Raw genomic sequence first — 13,862 nt, 5'->3', positions numbered from 1 at the left:
AGACACAACAAAAACAGTGGCTGTCATTCATTGTCGAGGATAAACGTCTTGGCTCCAGACCCAAAAGAGACGTCTGATGTCTCCCCGGCAGGCACGTGCACACATAGTCATCACAGGGGGCTTGAGCCCCAGCCCTTATATCTGTTTGTAAAAAGTTCCCTCTCCAGACCATGAATGCAGTTTTGCAAATGCGCCATACCTGAAGGCAGCATTCAAGATAATTGCCTTGTCCAAACTCTCCTGAACTTGAATGCAGCATCTTACCGGTATGTTGAAAGAATTGCCCTCTCTGCGTAGAAATCCGTGCCGTTACGCCACATCTCCAGTATTGACTTGATTTAGCTTAGTTCAGTGTGGTATCAAGCACCGAAAATAGCAGACCTCCATGCTCACAATGCGGCGCATTGTGACGCCTTGTGAGGTCTGCTATTTTCGATATTTCCACCAAAAGTGCCCCTTTAGAAATGTCATTTCATCATGATTTATTGGGAGAAACCAAGCAAGTATATCCGATTTTTTTTTAATGTTATGCGATCAGGCTGGTCAGACTGATTTGACTGCCAATCTCTCAGTCAAAACATTATTATAATTTCTTTATGGGGTTGCCAATTATAGTCGACTGCCAGTCAATATTCAAAATGGACGGAATTAAGAGAGACAGGCAGATGTCAGTTCAGGACTGGCTCACGGTCAACTAAGTTTATAGTCATTGCAAATTCCCCTTATTGTGTTGTTTAGTCACTGTCTGTCTTATTGTGTTGTTTAGTCACTGTCTGCGTTTCCATAAACCTTTTAGAAAATAGGAAGCCAATTGTCAGAAATTCAAAAAAAGAAAAAGCGAATTTAGCCTGTTTCCATCCACTGATGAAATGCGATTCTTGGGAGACCTGTTGTAAATGACTTCCCGCGGGCCTGCACACAGTGCACAGAGCTGGGATCGCCGGGCTGATTTTTTCAGACCGAACACGACACGTGACCAACAGCCTTTATTTTTGTCCTCCCCGAATCGACGTCTCATCCTGCAAGGTTTTGCGTCTGGAAGGTGGCCGATCTGCAAAGCTCACAACGATGCAAGGTACAGTAGTTGGGAACACGGCGCCAACAAGTTAGCAGCTCCCTTCAGATCCCTTCAGCCAAATCCATATCATGCGAGTTCAATGCATTTTAATTCAAAACCTATTCGCTTAGTGTTTCCATTTCCCTTTTGCGCATTTTTTTTTTTTTTTTTGAGCGGTGGTAACACCGTCTCCATAGCGTGGCCGTGTGTGTAGGTATGTTTGTTTGTATGTGGGTCTGTATGTAGCCTCAAGCCTGTGGTGTAGTACCTTTTCTGACCACACATGTTAAGGGAGGGGCGCTGTTGTTCAGGCCAGGCCACACACACACACACACACACACACACACACACACACACACACACACACACACACACACACACACACACACACGGGGGGGGGGGGGGGGAAGATTTATGCGCAAAAGCATTAATACGAGAAAAAAAAAGGCTTTATGGAAACGCAACTACTGCCAATAAAACCCTGCCTGTTGGTTTTGGGGAAGATGTAAACATTGACAGTCACGTCCACACATGGAGTTTTCCCGGAGAGAATAAGGTGTAACTGGGTCGGGACCCATTTGTGGGTCACGGACCAATTTTTATGGCTCACGACTCAAGTAAAAATCCCATTTTCTTTTCCTACGTTTAAAAAAAAAAATAAAAAAAAAAAATATATATATACCGGTATATGTATATCTTCTATTTTCCTTAGCACGAAAAAGTTTGAGAACTGCTGATTTAGAAAGCATTTTTTTATTTTTTTTATCGGCCTTAGGTCTTAACTTCTTGCCTGCTGGTCCACTTTCAGAACGACTTCCTCACTAGGAGACTCTCTGCCGATCGACATTTATATAACAAGCATTTTTTAAGCATTTATTTGGGTATTTTGACGGAGCAAATGGGTTCCCTTACCTTCAGCTGTTTATAACGAGAGACCGTGAAAAAAAAGGATAGGATGATGACGTCACCGCTAAACCAGGCCTCGTCTGTTTACAATAGCGTCTGTTAGCCGTTGAGCTCAATACAAACCATCGTCCATTACGCAGCTTCACTAGGTCGGATTTTGATTCGGAAATTTTGTGAGTGGCGTCTGTATACGATCCGTTGCCCAGACCGATGGTGGTTTAGACGATCAAGCCCGAATTGAGCAGTAATGAGCACATATGGCGCGCCGTTAATTATAGCCGTGTCTACCATTGTGAATCCATTGAGCGACGTCACCTATCCATCCTTCAAACGTGGCTTATTCTGAAAGTTTTAGTGTTACGATGGCGCGCTCTAGTGGTCTTTTTGGTGGTGGTTTATCATCATAGCTTTGAAAACAAGTAAATTATACCCTATCATGTTAATAAAATATAGCTATTTCCCGGCAGTTTTAGCGCACATCCATATTTTAAGTTCGCAGGGAATGGGTTTAATTGGTCAAAACTGCCATCAGGTGAATCCATGCCCCCATGTACGTAGGTAACAAAAAAAAAAGAGTGTTCCAATGTACCCTTGGTGGAGCGGTCCCGTCAGAGGTGGCAGCCAATAGATGGAGACAGAATCCGAGCTGTGACCAATCACAATGGGGGACAGGGGGACGGGGGCGGGCTGGCGGTCCCTAAGCCAGTCCTGGTAGACCAGGTCCAGGTAGCAGTGCATCCGGGCCACCTGGTTGGGGGTGAAGTGGTTGGTGCAGTTGTCATCTGAGGAGTCACAGAGAAAAGAGGTCAGTTAAACCTGTGGTTCTCAATCTGTGGGTCGGGACCCCCATATATATTTTTTTTTCGCACTTAGAACTACAGACTCACTCCCCAGCTTCCGCCGTGGACTGAAGACTCACCTCTTCAGACTCCACCTAAACCCATACAGTAGCACTACTGTAACACTCCCCTTCCCTCGATGACCAGCATTTATAGGTTTAAGAAACGTTTCTTTCTTTCTTTTTTTTTTCTTCTTTTTTTTTACTGATTACCTACCGGTATGTCAGACCTAAATAGTGCTAAATGTTGCTGTCTGTTTGTTTACATGGCTGACATGTTGGATCCAGCACAAGAATCTCGAAGTGCAGCCTGACTGCAGCAGGTGCTCTGAGCCGTTGATTAGGCAGCGGTCTGTTATAGAGCGGAGCGGTCTGTTATCAAGGAATATCAGACCACTGATTTCAGCGATTGACCAATCAGAATCAAGCATTCAAACAAGCCGGGTAATAACTTCTGATAAAACAACTTGCAATAAACTAAATGTGCCATTATGTACCTCCAATCAGCGACCTTTCTGTCAAACGTGCAGCAAACGGTAGGCCTATGCTATTTAGTTCTGTGTGAAGTTATCACATCTTTCTATTATGTAGTGCTGAAAAGTAAGCTAAACTGAATTGATAAACAAAAACAAAAAAACAGAAAAGAAAAACAAAAAAGGGTTCCACCATGTTTTGCTGACTTTCAATTTGTGGCTGCTGGTGTGGACACTGGCCATCACATCCCTCATAGTCAATACAAGAATTGTCACCAAAAAGCTGCCCAGAACACATCATTATTGTTGTTATTATTATTAGCAGTAGTGTAGTAGTATCACGATTTCATAAGCATGCACAACTAGACTTAATCATTAATCATTTTTAAACAAAGAAGCTTTGGCACCACCATACGGACGTTAGAATCTATCATTTGTTAATCACATCCAAGAGGAAAATGTGCAGCGTTGGCTGCATTACGGTAACAGGCCAACTCTTGTGTATGCATGTCTTCACGTTAATCTCTAAATTACACTGTCCATGTCCTAAAATAAATCAGATTTGTTGACACTGCTCACATCTGTCCTTGTTTAGAGGGAGGAAGTAGAGGCATTCAGGGCTCCTCCGAAGGCCTGTCTTCACATCTAATGTCTTCATCATCCATTGCCCTCACAAACAGAACCCTGGTTCCTATTACCAAAACCAAGAACTTTCATGTCCATCCCAGATCCGGTATTGTCAGTGTCCAGAGAAGAAACCCCACACATCTCTACGGACTGACGCCAGCAGTCATGGAATCGGGGGGAGACACGGCTTGCCTTTTCCACACTAAAATAATTATGGGCAGGCTTGACGTTTTACAGCATGAATGATTTGGCCTGGCCCCAGGCTCATGAAATGTTCTCTACACGAGGAGATGTTGTCCACTGTCGATTAGAGTTTAACCGCGAGAACCCCAGTGGCCCTGTTCTGGAGAAAACTTTCAGATTGGAAATTGCAAGTGTGGTTGCTGTGACGCGAGTCACACTTGCAAATTAATTCCGTCCTTGTCCCTTTTATGCTCATATATGGAGTTCCCCGATGTCATCAATATTAAGCCAATTTATTTTTTTTTTGCATTTAACCCTTCAAGTCAATGGAGAAAATTAATGAATGAATAAATTAATTGCGGCAAACCCATAGACCGTAAAAATGTGTCATCGTGATGTCATCATGCTCTGATGTCACTGTGATATCCGGCACATCTTGTTCACGTATCCGTGTATCTCTGAAGGTCACGCCTGACACTGTGGTTCCCCTGACACATCATGTGACATCACAGGTGATATCACAGGTGACATCACCTATGTAAAAGTCCATATATGGGTATTCCCCAGAATCCCTTTTATGCCCATATATGAAGATCCCTGTCTGAACCAGCCACACATATATGGGCTGTCTTCCTCCATATATGGGCATTCCCATATGAAGTCCTGTTAGATATGGGCTTAATAACAGAATCCCTTTCATGCCCATAAATGAAGATCCCTGATGTCATCAATATTAAGCCCTCGTAACTCCAAGTTTCACATTTGTACATTCTTTCGCAAAGTAAAGTCCTGCTTCATCATACAAGGCCGTCGCACAAAAGTTGTGAAAACAGCAGATCTACAAGCAGGTGCGAGGCGTTGTGTGTTTGTAGATCGGCTGTTTTCACTAGTTTAAGTCATTTTTAAAATGATAAATGCAAAACGAACAGTTTTGGACATGAAAGGTTTTCACCCGACAACGACAATATAGTTGTTGTAAAGTGTGTCCAGTGTACCTGTAAAACTCATATAGTTGTTGTAAGGTGTGTCCAGTGTACCTGTATAACTCATACAGTTGTTGTAAGGTGTGTCCAGTGTACCTGTATAGCTCATATAGTTGTTGTAAGGTGTGTCCAGTGTACCTGTATAACTCATATAGTTGTTGTAAGGTGTGTCCTGGTAGGTGGTGATGCCACAGGTGTCGTTGACGGCCCCTGGGTCCTGGCAGGCCTTAGACTTGGGCGTGGGGGCCGTGTCAGCACACAGGTCTCCTGTCTCCAAGGACGGGGCGGTCTCCTGGACATCAGGAATGACAAAATCATACATTAAAAAAAAATGTTTGACCCATTTTGGTTCCAAAAGGAGGTATAGTACCCACCATTTAGAAACAAATGCTTTTAAGACCTGAAAAATGACAAAAAAATGTCTTCTTGATCCTAATGGTTTTCAGAAAAACGTATGTTTCTATATCAGTGGTGCTCAAACTTTTCATGTCAAGGACCCCCTAGAATTATATGTATTTGACAGCGGTCCCCCATCTCAAAATATTTTGTTCCAGGGACCAAGAGAATTTGCGTTGCAAACGTCTGCTTTAGAAATATATACATTAAAAAATGTGCACACATTTTCAAGATTTTTCAAAAATAACAGATCTACAAGCTTGCAGTGCGGCACTCTGTGCCTCGCTGAATGTTACAGCTGTGAGGCTGCGGGTAAAATGTGTGACTCACCACTTAAAGAGCTGAAAAGGGCTTTTCTGTATCATAATAATCGACCAAGAACGCAAGAACGTTGAGATGCCATGCTCTCCTACCTGACACGGGTCGTCGCACGAGTCGCGCTCGCTCACCCCCTTGAAGACGTGGTACAGTCCAAAGATGTGACCCATCTCATGGATCATGGTGTTGTTGTGCCCGACCGTACCAAAGTAGGAGGGGTTGAGTACCATCCCACCTGAGAAAGACGATAGCAAGAAGTCATGTAAAAACACATACAGTATATTTTTTCCTTCTTTGATTAATTGAGTACAAAGGACCCCAATGGAAACAAGCCATAGGTTTCTTAGCAGACCTTGTATTGAAATCTGTACTTTCATGTGCTTTTCTTTGCCAAACTGCCAATAAAGCATTCAATCAATCAATTAATCAATCAGAATCTTCAACATTTTTAGAAAAGCTAACAACGTGTCACCTTGTGACCTGGTGGATCGGCAATTTATGAGTATAGAATGGGGCTTTAAGAGTTTAAAAACTGTTCCTCGTTTTGCTGAGGACCCCCTGGAACCATCCCAAAGACCCCTGGAGGTTCCCCGGACACCACTGGGGCCTTTTCCACCGGCAAAGAACCAGTTTGGGTTCTTTCTCCCGCCTATGGGATGGCAACTTTCTTGGAACCTTGGTTCGTTCTTGGGAACCGGCCGCGAACCAACTTTTACGGTTCAGAACCAACTCGGTTCTCGGTGGAAAAGCTCACCTCTGGTTCATCCCATAGGCGGGAGAAAGAACCCGAACAGGTTCTTTGCCGGTGGAAAAGCACCCTTTGGGGCCTTTTCCACCGGCAAAGAACCCGTTCCAGAACCAGTGCCCGTTCAACTTTCTTGGAACCTTGGTTCGTTCTTGCGAACCGGCTTGCTTTTCCACCAGATTGAACCATGATTGAACCAGAGGAACCAAGGATTTTGTGGTTCCCGTTCGGAACCAACTTTTACGGTTCGGAAACCAACTCCGGTTCTCGGCGGAAAAGCTCACCTCTGGTTCATCCCATAGGCGGGAGAAAGAACCAGAACCAGGTTCTTTGCCTGTGGAAAAGCACCCTTAAGCGATGGAGGTGGATGGTTTCATGCGTGCCCTTTCTTGTCCCTTTTCTCATTTAGCCCATGAAGTCAAGTCAACCTCCAAAACCAAACGATGCAAGAGTCAACATTCAAACTGCCAGCTCATGCGTACATTAATACTGTGTTCATACATTAAAAGTGTGCCTTTACTAGCTTGTGCAGCGAGCACTCAAACACATTAGCACTCAGCCATAATAGCATGCTGGCATTTACAAAAGAGAAACAGACCACTGTAGTAAAAGAAGCCTAAATAATGTGACATTTATATAGGTAATTAGAAACAAACTGCACCTTACATGAAGACAAAACGCATGCCCTGGGAAACCATATCCAACTCCTCTATAATGTATAACGTGATAACAGATAACCATTGTGCATACTTTCTCTCGCATGAGATTTATGGGAAATGGGATCTGAAATGTGGGGCTAAAATGTGGGTTTGATTGTTATTGCCTGCTACTAAAACACAGTGGCGTGTTGCAGAAACCTCATACAATATCCCTTTAGCCCTTTTCCACTTCTTGACAGCTAGTGATATCTCCCAGAGATGCATATGCTGCATACCACATGTGCACGTATTAAGAATGTATGTGTGTGTATCGTCGCTGTCGGGCAGAAACCTCGTATCTCCAAGTTTCAAATTTGTACGTTTTATTCGCAAAGCAAAGCCCTGCTTCATCATACAAGGCCGTTGCACAAAAGTAGTGAAAACAGCAGATCTACAAGCACACAACGCCTCGCGGTGCGAGGCGTTGTGTGCTTGTAGATCGGCTGTTTTCACTAGTTTAAATCATTATAAAAATGATAAATACAAAACAAACGGTTTTGGACATACAAGGTTTCCACCCGACAAAGACGATATATATATATGTCACGGTTTGTTAGAGAAACAGGACGGTCGAGAAACGGAGCACTCGTCGTGCAGCACGGGGCGGAACGGAGCCGCTCGATTGTCCACGACATTGCAAGCGGCGCGCAGGCCAGCGGACCTTGGTCCTGCTCTTCGCCCCCGAGCACCGGAGGTGCGAGTGGCCGCGAAGAGCGGGCCAGGGCCGCGCGGCCGGCGGAGCGCCGCGCGAGTTACGAAGCCGTGGTGAATGCAATCGTTATATTTATGCCCAGGCCGTAAGGCCTGGCCAAGCCCACGATAAACGCCCTGTCCAAGTGACTACAATGGAGCTAATGGCTAAGCTAGGCTAGGCTAGGCTAGGCTAGTAAATAAAGTCGCAAATAGAGTCGCAAACGAGTGACGTCAGCGCCTTCACTAGTGAATGGCTGTCGTCGCCACCTGGTGGTGATTGGTGTGTGGTGAACGACAAAACAAGCGCTCTTACATAGAACGTCCTGAGTTACCCAAACATCCGGTAACATATATACATATACATACATACAAACATACATACATACATACATACATACATACAATGTTTTTTTTTAAACAAAACACTGTCTCATCAAAGTTGGTATGGTGACTATACATTGTCAGATACTTGAATGTGTCCTGGCTTATGCAGGGCCGTTTTTAGCTATAGGCGGACTAGGCGGTCGCCTAGAGCGCCAGCCTAGAGGGGGCGCCGAGGGGGCGCCGAAATGGAGGGAGTGGACCCAAACCAGCCCAAAACCGACCCAAAACCGACTAAATTCACGGCAAAACCCGCAAAAATCGCGCGCGCGGGAGTGGGGGGGCTCATTCGAGAGAGCTCGCCTAGAGCGCCGATTAGGCGCGCTACGGCCCTGGGCTTATGTTATCATCACTTTACCCAAATCCAGCTCACGTGGAGTTAGGAGGTTTTTGACCATTAACGTGAAGATAGTTGTTTTCGATTAGAAGGTAAAAAAAAAAATCACACCCGTGTGAACTGAGCGGTGGTCGTGGGGGGGGGGGGGGGGGGGGGGGGGTGCCTGTGTGTGTGGGGTGGGTGTGTGTGTGTGTGTGTGTGTGTGTGTGTGTGTGTGTGTGTGTGTGTGTGTGTGTGTGTGTGTGTGTCTGGCCTGGCCTGAACAACAGCGCCCCTCCCTTAACATGTGTGGTCAAAAAAGGTACTTCAGGCTACATAGAGACACGCACACACGCACGCATACACACACGGCCACGTATAGGAGACGGTGTAACCACCGCTCAAAAAATACAAATAAATGATAATAAGTTGGATTTAGGTGGTTTGAACGAGTTAAGTGTAGTCAGGAGCGCTTTGACATACTTTTCATTGGTTCAATATTTGTAAAAACCCACACTGAGACGTTTTATGAAATAAATAAATAAAATTGAAATGGAGGGTTGGTTCTGCTCCGACACAACAATATAATATATATTTACATCAAATATTTATATTTTTTGGGGACCTGTCAAGTACTGTTTGTTTGCATTTGTATTGTTAGCCTTGGTCTCACTGTTTATCTCACACTGCATCCCTCTCAGCAAAAAGGCACAGAAAAGAGATAAAAAAAAAAAAAAGATCAATGTTGATGAGCCGCCCGAAGCGGAAAAATAAATAAATACATTGGGGGGCTGAAATAAATGAATAATAATAAGCTGGCGTTCATACAATCATGCCTCTTGTTTGTTTGGTTGTTGTTGGGCTGACTGGCCTTTTCCAGTGGGAGAGAGAGAGCCTATAATGATTTGACGGAGAAAGAGGCGATATGCTGGGAAATCTGCAAATGATCTCCCTGCTTTTATGTCCAAGATTAAGGCTCCTCGTTAGGTCTGGTTATGGCCGGTGCAGAGAACAATGAACAAGGGGAAGGTGAGAGACACCGAGCAGAACGGAGTACGGCAGGAGAATGACCGTGAAATGGAGAAGGTGGGTAAAAAGACAGACGGAGAGAAAAGAAGGATGGAGAGGTAGAGAAGATAAGCGAGAAAAAGAATCGCCATTACAGCCATAATCTTGGCATTTACCCACTTAAACCCCCTCTAGTTGCCCAGAGTCCCCCAGAGCTACAAGGCCCGCTCGTATGCGTTGTTAGCTTATGTTCCCCAGAATAGAGTCACAAGGGTTCATTTGCCCTAAACATTTTTCGGTCTATTAGACCAGTGGTCCTCAACCTTTTCAGGCCGTGACCCCCAAAATATTAATATTTTAACTGGGGACCCCCCACCCTGACGAGCACTAAGAGTTGAGGCATTACATTTTGTATAACACGGTTCTCGCGTTGCGAGGCGTTGTGAGCATGTAGATCTGCTATTTTCACAATTTCTGCCTCTAATGTTTGTCAATTTGACAAATGTTTAATTTGTCATTTTAGAGGTATTAAAAAGTCCTTAAATTGTCACTTTAGAAATGTGCAGAAACCCGCTATACACTTAAACTTTATGTTGGTTTATTTACATTCGAGTGAGAAAACAATGTTTCACATTAAGTTCATTATCTGGGGTCCCCCCAAAATTATTTGGGGACCCCCCTGGGGGTCCCGACCCACAGGTTGAGAACCACTGTATTAGACGTCTAATATACGTCTAAAGAATGTCTAAGATAATTATGTCTAAAAAACGTATAGATTTGAACGTTTTTTTTAGACGTCTAAGCTAAGACTATACGTTGATTAGACGTCTAATAGGCATCTATATATAGACAGTCTATATTTTAGACGTCTAATAGGCGTATATAGGCTATATATAGACCGTCTATGTAGCCGTTGAACTAACGTCTAATCAACGTCTAGTCTTAGCTTAGACATCTAAAAAACTTTCAAATATAGACGTATATTAGACGTATTTTAGCTAGACGTCTGATAGACGACTATTGCTCAGATAATTATTATTATTATTACCCTTACCCTTATTATACATATTATTATTTTTTTTTTCATACCATATGAGCCCCAGCATGACTATTCTGGGGGGAACATTCGGGAGAAATAGCTACAATCTACAAGCTCACATCGCGTTGTGAGCCTGCACTACTACATCGGCTATGTTGGGACGAAGAGATTTGGCGTAGACGGGTAAAAAAAGGCAAAGTGATATTGATGAATTCCAAATATTGTCAAAGTAATTCTGCTTTGCGGCGTCACGGCACCCACTTTGAGAAACCCTGCCCTAGGGGTCCCAGACCCCCTGTAGAAGACCCCCGGGCTGACTAAGAGGGTTTAAGTGGTTTTAAACGTACCGTAGCATACAGTGGTTCCAACATGAACAGACTCACCCTGGTGACTGAGGGCTTCCTTGGCCCACGGCCACGTCGCAGCACCCGCCAGCTCCTCACGGGCAGAGTTGTTTGCAAAAAACACGTTCAGTGTATCCGAACCGCTCAGGTGTAACTCCTCTTTTAGCTCCTTGATGCTCATGTAGGCCCTGCAGAAAGACAAGAGATATATGTGACTCTCTGCGCGCGCGCGTGTGTGTGTGTGTGTGTGTGTGTGTGCGTGTGTGTGTGTGTGTGTGTGTGTGTGTGTGTGGTACATGCGTCATTCAACACAGAGTAACAAAAGATAAATCTACCGAGAGAACAGAATATTAGAGCCACCTGTTGTTTCCATTAAACAAAAAGGAATTACACTGAGCAAGTGAATCAAACACTTCATTCCTTGATTGATCACATCCAATAAATTACACTTTAGTCAGAGAGCGGCATTAGGAATCCGCTGTTAGCATTTTTGTTACAGTCATTTCAGATGAGCCCCTCTGCTAAAGAGAGGCAAGCGCAGTGGTAGAAAAGGTAAAGGACAAATTTGTTTTGTTTTTACAACAAGGGTTCATATTTTAGATTGTAATTAGAGAAAAGAAAAGATGAGAGTTAAAATGTTTTCATTTACTGCTTTCTATCGTTTTAGCGATTTTAGTATTTATATTTCAGTGGGTGGGGGCATGAGTACAAGTAGCTAAGTCTTTTTAGACACAATAAGCCGTCAATTTCTTTGTTACTATTTACACTGTATTATACTGTATATATTGTAGCTAAATGACACAGATGTTGTCTCGTTTGGACGGGTTAAGGCCTGTCCATACTGTCTCCGACCACCAAACTTTTCGTCAGAAAGGTCCGGTTCAACTACAAAATGACGTCACTCGCAACTTCTGAAGAGCGAGTTCGGAAAGCTGCAAGTCGGAAAAAGTTGGATCTTTCCGAACGAGAGGTTTGGTGGTCCACACTATAACCTTGCCTCATGGTGCTGTTCAGTTCAGCAGCAGTGCAATAAAAAGGCTGGCTGTTGCATTGGTGGATTTCCTTGTGGTAGATTTCCAACTTATTGCTGTAAATAATCTTGTTTGTAAGATTTAAGATGCATGCTGCGGGGGAAACCCCAGCTGCTTCGGTTACACTATGAGGTTGTTGGCTGAAAGCTTCCAGCATTATCAATCAGTCACCCTGGGAGGTAATATCGTCGCTGTCGGACAGAAACCTTGTATCTCCAAGTTTCAAATGTGTACGTTTTTTTCGTAAATTAAAGCCCTGCTTCATTGTACAAAAGTGTTGCACAAAAGTAGTGAAAATAGCAGATCTACAAGCACACAACGCCTCGCGGTGCGAGGCGTTGTGTGCTTGTAGATTGGCTATTTTCACTATTTTAAAATGTCTTTTTAAATGATAAATGCAAAACAAACTGTCTTGGACATACCTGTACAAGGTTTTCACCGACGATATACTGTATGTGTGTGTCTTCCACCCAAGTGGTGGGAAAAAGTACTCACATTTCGGTCAAATTCGGTCCTTTTCGACCATAAAACGATGTCCCTCGCGACTTCTGAAAAGCATTAGACCGAGTGAGAGTTCGGAAATTGTACGCGGGTCTGCGTGTGGACACTTCAAAAAGCCGCCTACCAGTGACCTCATCGTTAGATTGAAGACTTATAACATATTTTGTTATCGTTGGATAACATTTTAATTTGTCCACGCTTCCATGCTGTATTGATGTTGGTACCAATAGGGGAGACAGCAGGCAAACGTTGATCAGAATAACGAAGGGTTTCCAAAGGGTTCCCAGTTCGAATCCGGGCTCCCCCTGAGTTAATGTCGAGGAGTCCTTGAGCAAGACTCTGAACCCCTAGTTGCCCCAGGTGAGTAGGTTGGTGCCTTGAATGGTTTCCTCCGCCACCGGTGTATGAATGTATGGGTGAATGTAATGCACAATCTATGTAAAGCGCCTTGGATAAAAGCGCTATATAAATGCACCATTTACCATTTTCTAAATGTGGGGTGGCTCACGGTAGACGACAGAGTACAGCATCTTGCAATGGGCCTGTAATACACTATACCACTAAGATGCCCATGTACCAGACAAAATACTTCCAACATGTCAAGGGTGTTCACAATTAAAACACCAGAGGCAGCTCCACAGATCATGTCCAACACAGATTTGGCAAAGAAAAAGGTTAAATTCTTTTCTCCTGCTATATGTAATTTTGTCCATTTCTATTTGGACAGCTCTATGGAATGTATGGAATGCATGTGCTAACTAAAAACCAACGTAATACTTCCTAGGTTAATATGAGCATCAAAACAATGTTTTTTAATAGCACATGCATACCATACAGTACATTCCATTGGGCTGGGCCACGCATGGACACATGGCTAGTGTTATAGTACTTGAGTCAATGACTCATCTCGAGTGAGTCAGGACTCGATAATGTCCGAGCACTTCGGTGTGAAGGCTGGTGCGTGGCGATACTGAGGTGACAATGACCGCTGGCCACAGTGTCAAAGTACTTCACGTGTCAACTTAGCAACAGATGTCACACCAATTTACGGCGACCGCGTGCGTACATGTGCTCATGTGCACGCTTGTGTGCGAGGGGATAATTATGGTATACCGTCTGAAAAAAAGATTGACTACAGCACTGCACGGAGGTACTTCTGTGCACTGTTCCTCCTGATTACCCCTGGGGAAACTGTAAACAGACACACAGGCACAAAGTTTGGGGGGGTCCACAGAGGACAGAGTAAAAAACAAAATGGTTCTCCCCACCGGGAGAAATGGATGTGCTGTGTGGCAGCGCGCCACATCCAGTTGGGGTTACCACGC

At 44.1% G+C, this 13,862-nt stretch overlaps 1 protein-coding gene across 1 annotated transcript in view; it reads right to left on the bottom strand.

Annotated features, from left to right (window-relative positions):
- pappa2 (pappalysin 2) overlaps positions 1–13,862 on the bottom strand; it is a gene marked incomplete at both ends in the record, with an annotated part of 196,915 nt that overhangs the window by 150,330 nt on the left and 32,723 nt on the right. Inside the window, 4 exons of the mRNA XM_080725573.1 lie at positions 2,553–2,745; positions 5,206–5,359; positions 5,877–6,016; positions 11,045–11,193. Of these exons, the coding sequence (XP_080581699.1) occupies positions 2,553–2,745; positions 5,206–5,359; positions 5,877–6,016; positions 11,045–11,193 (636 nt within the window). The remainder of the gene's footprint in view (positions 1–2,552; positions 2,746–5,205; positions 5,360–5,876; positions 6,017–11,044; positions 11,194–13,862) is intronic.

This window comes from Nannobrachium achirus (genome assembly GCF_963921795.1).
Source record: "Nannobrachium achirus genome assembly, chromosome: 5".
NCBI classification, from domain to species: domain Eukaryota; kingdom Metazoa; phylum Chordata; class Actinopteri; order Myctophiformes; family Myctophidae; genus Nannobrachium; species Nannobrachium achirus.
This window is presented reverse-complemented; position numbering and strand designations above follow the sequence as displayed.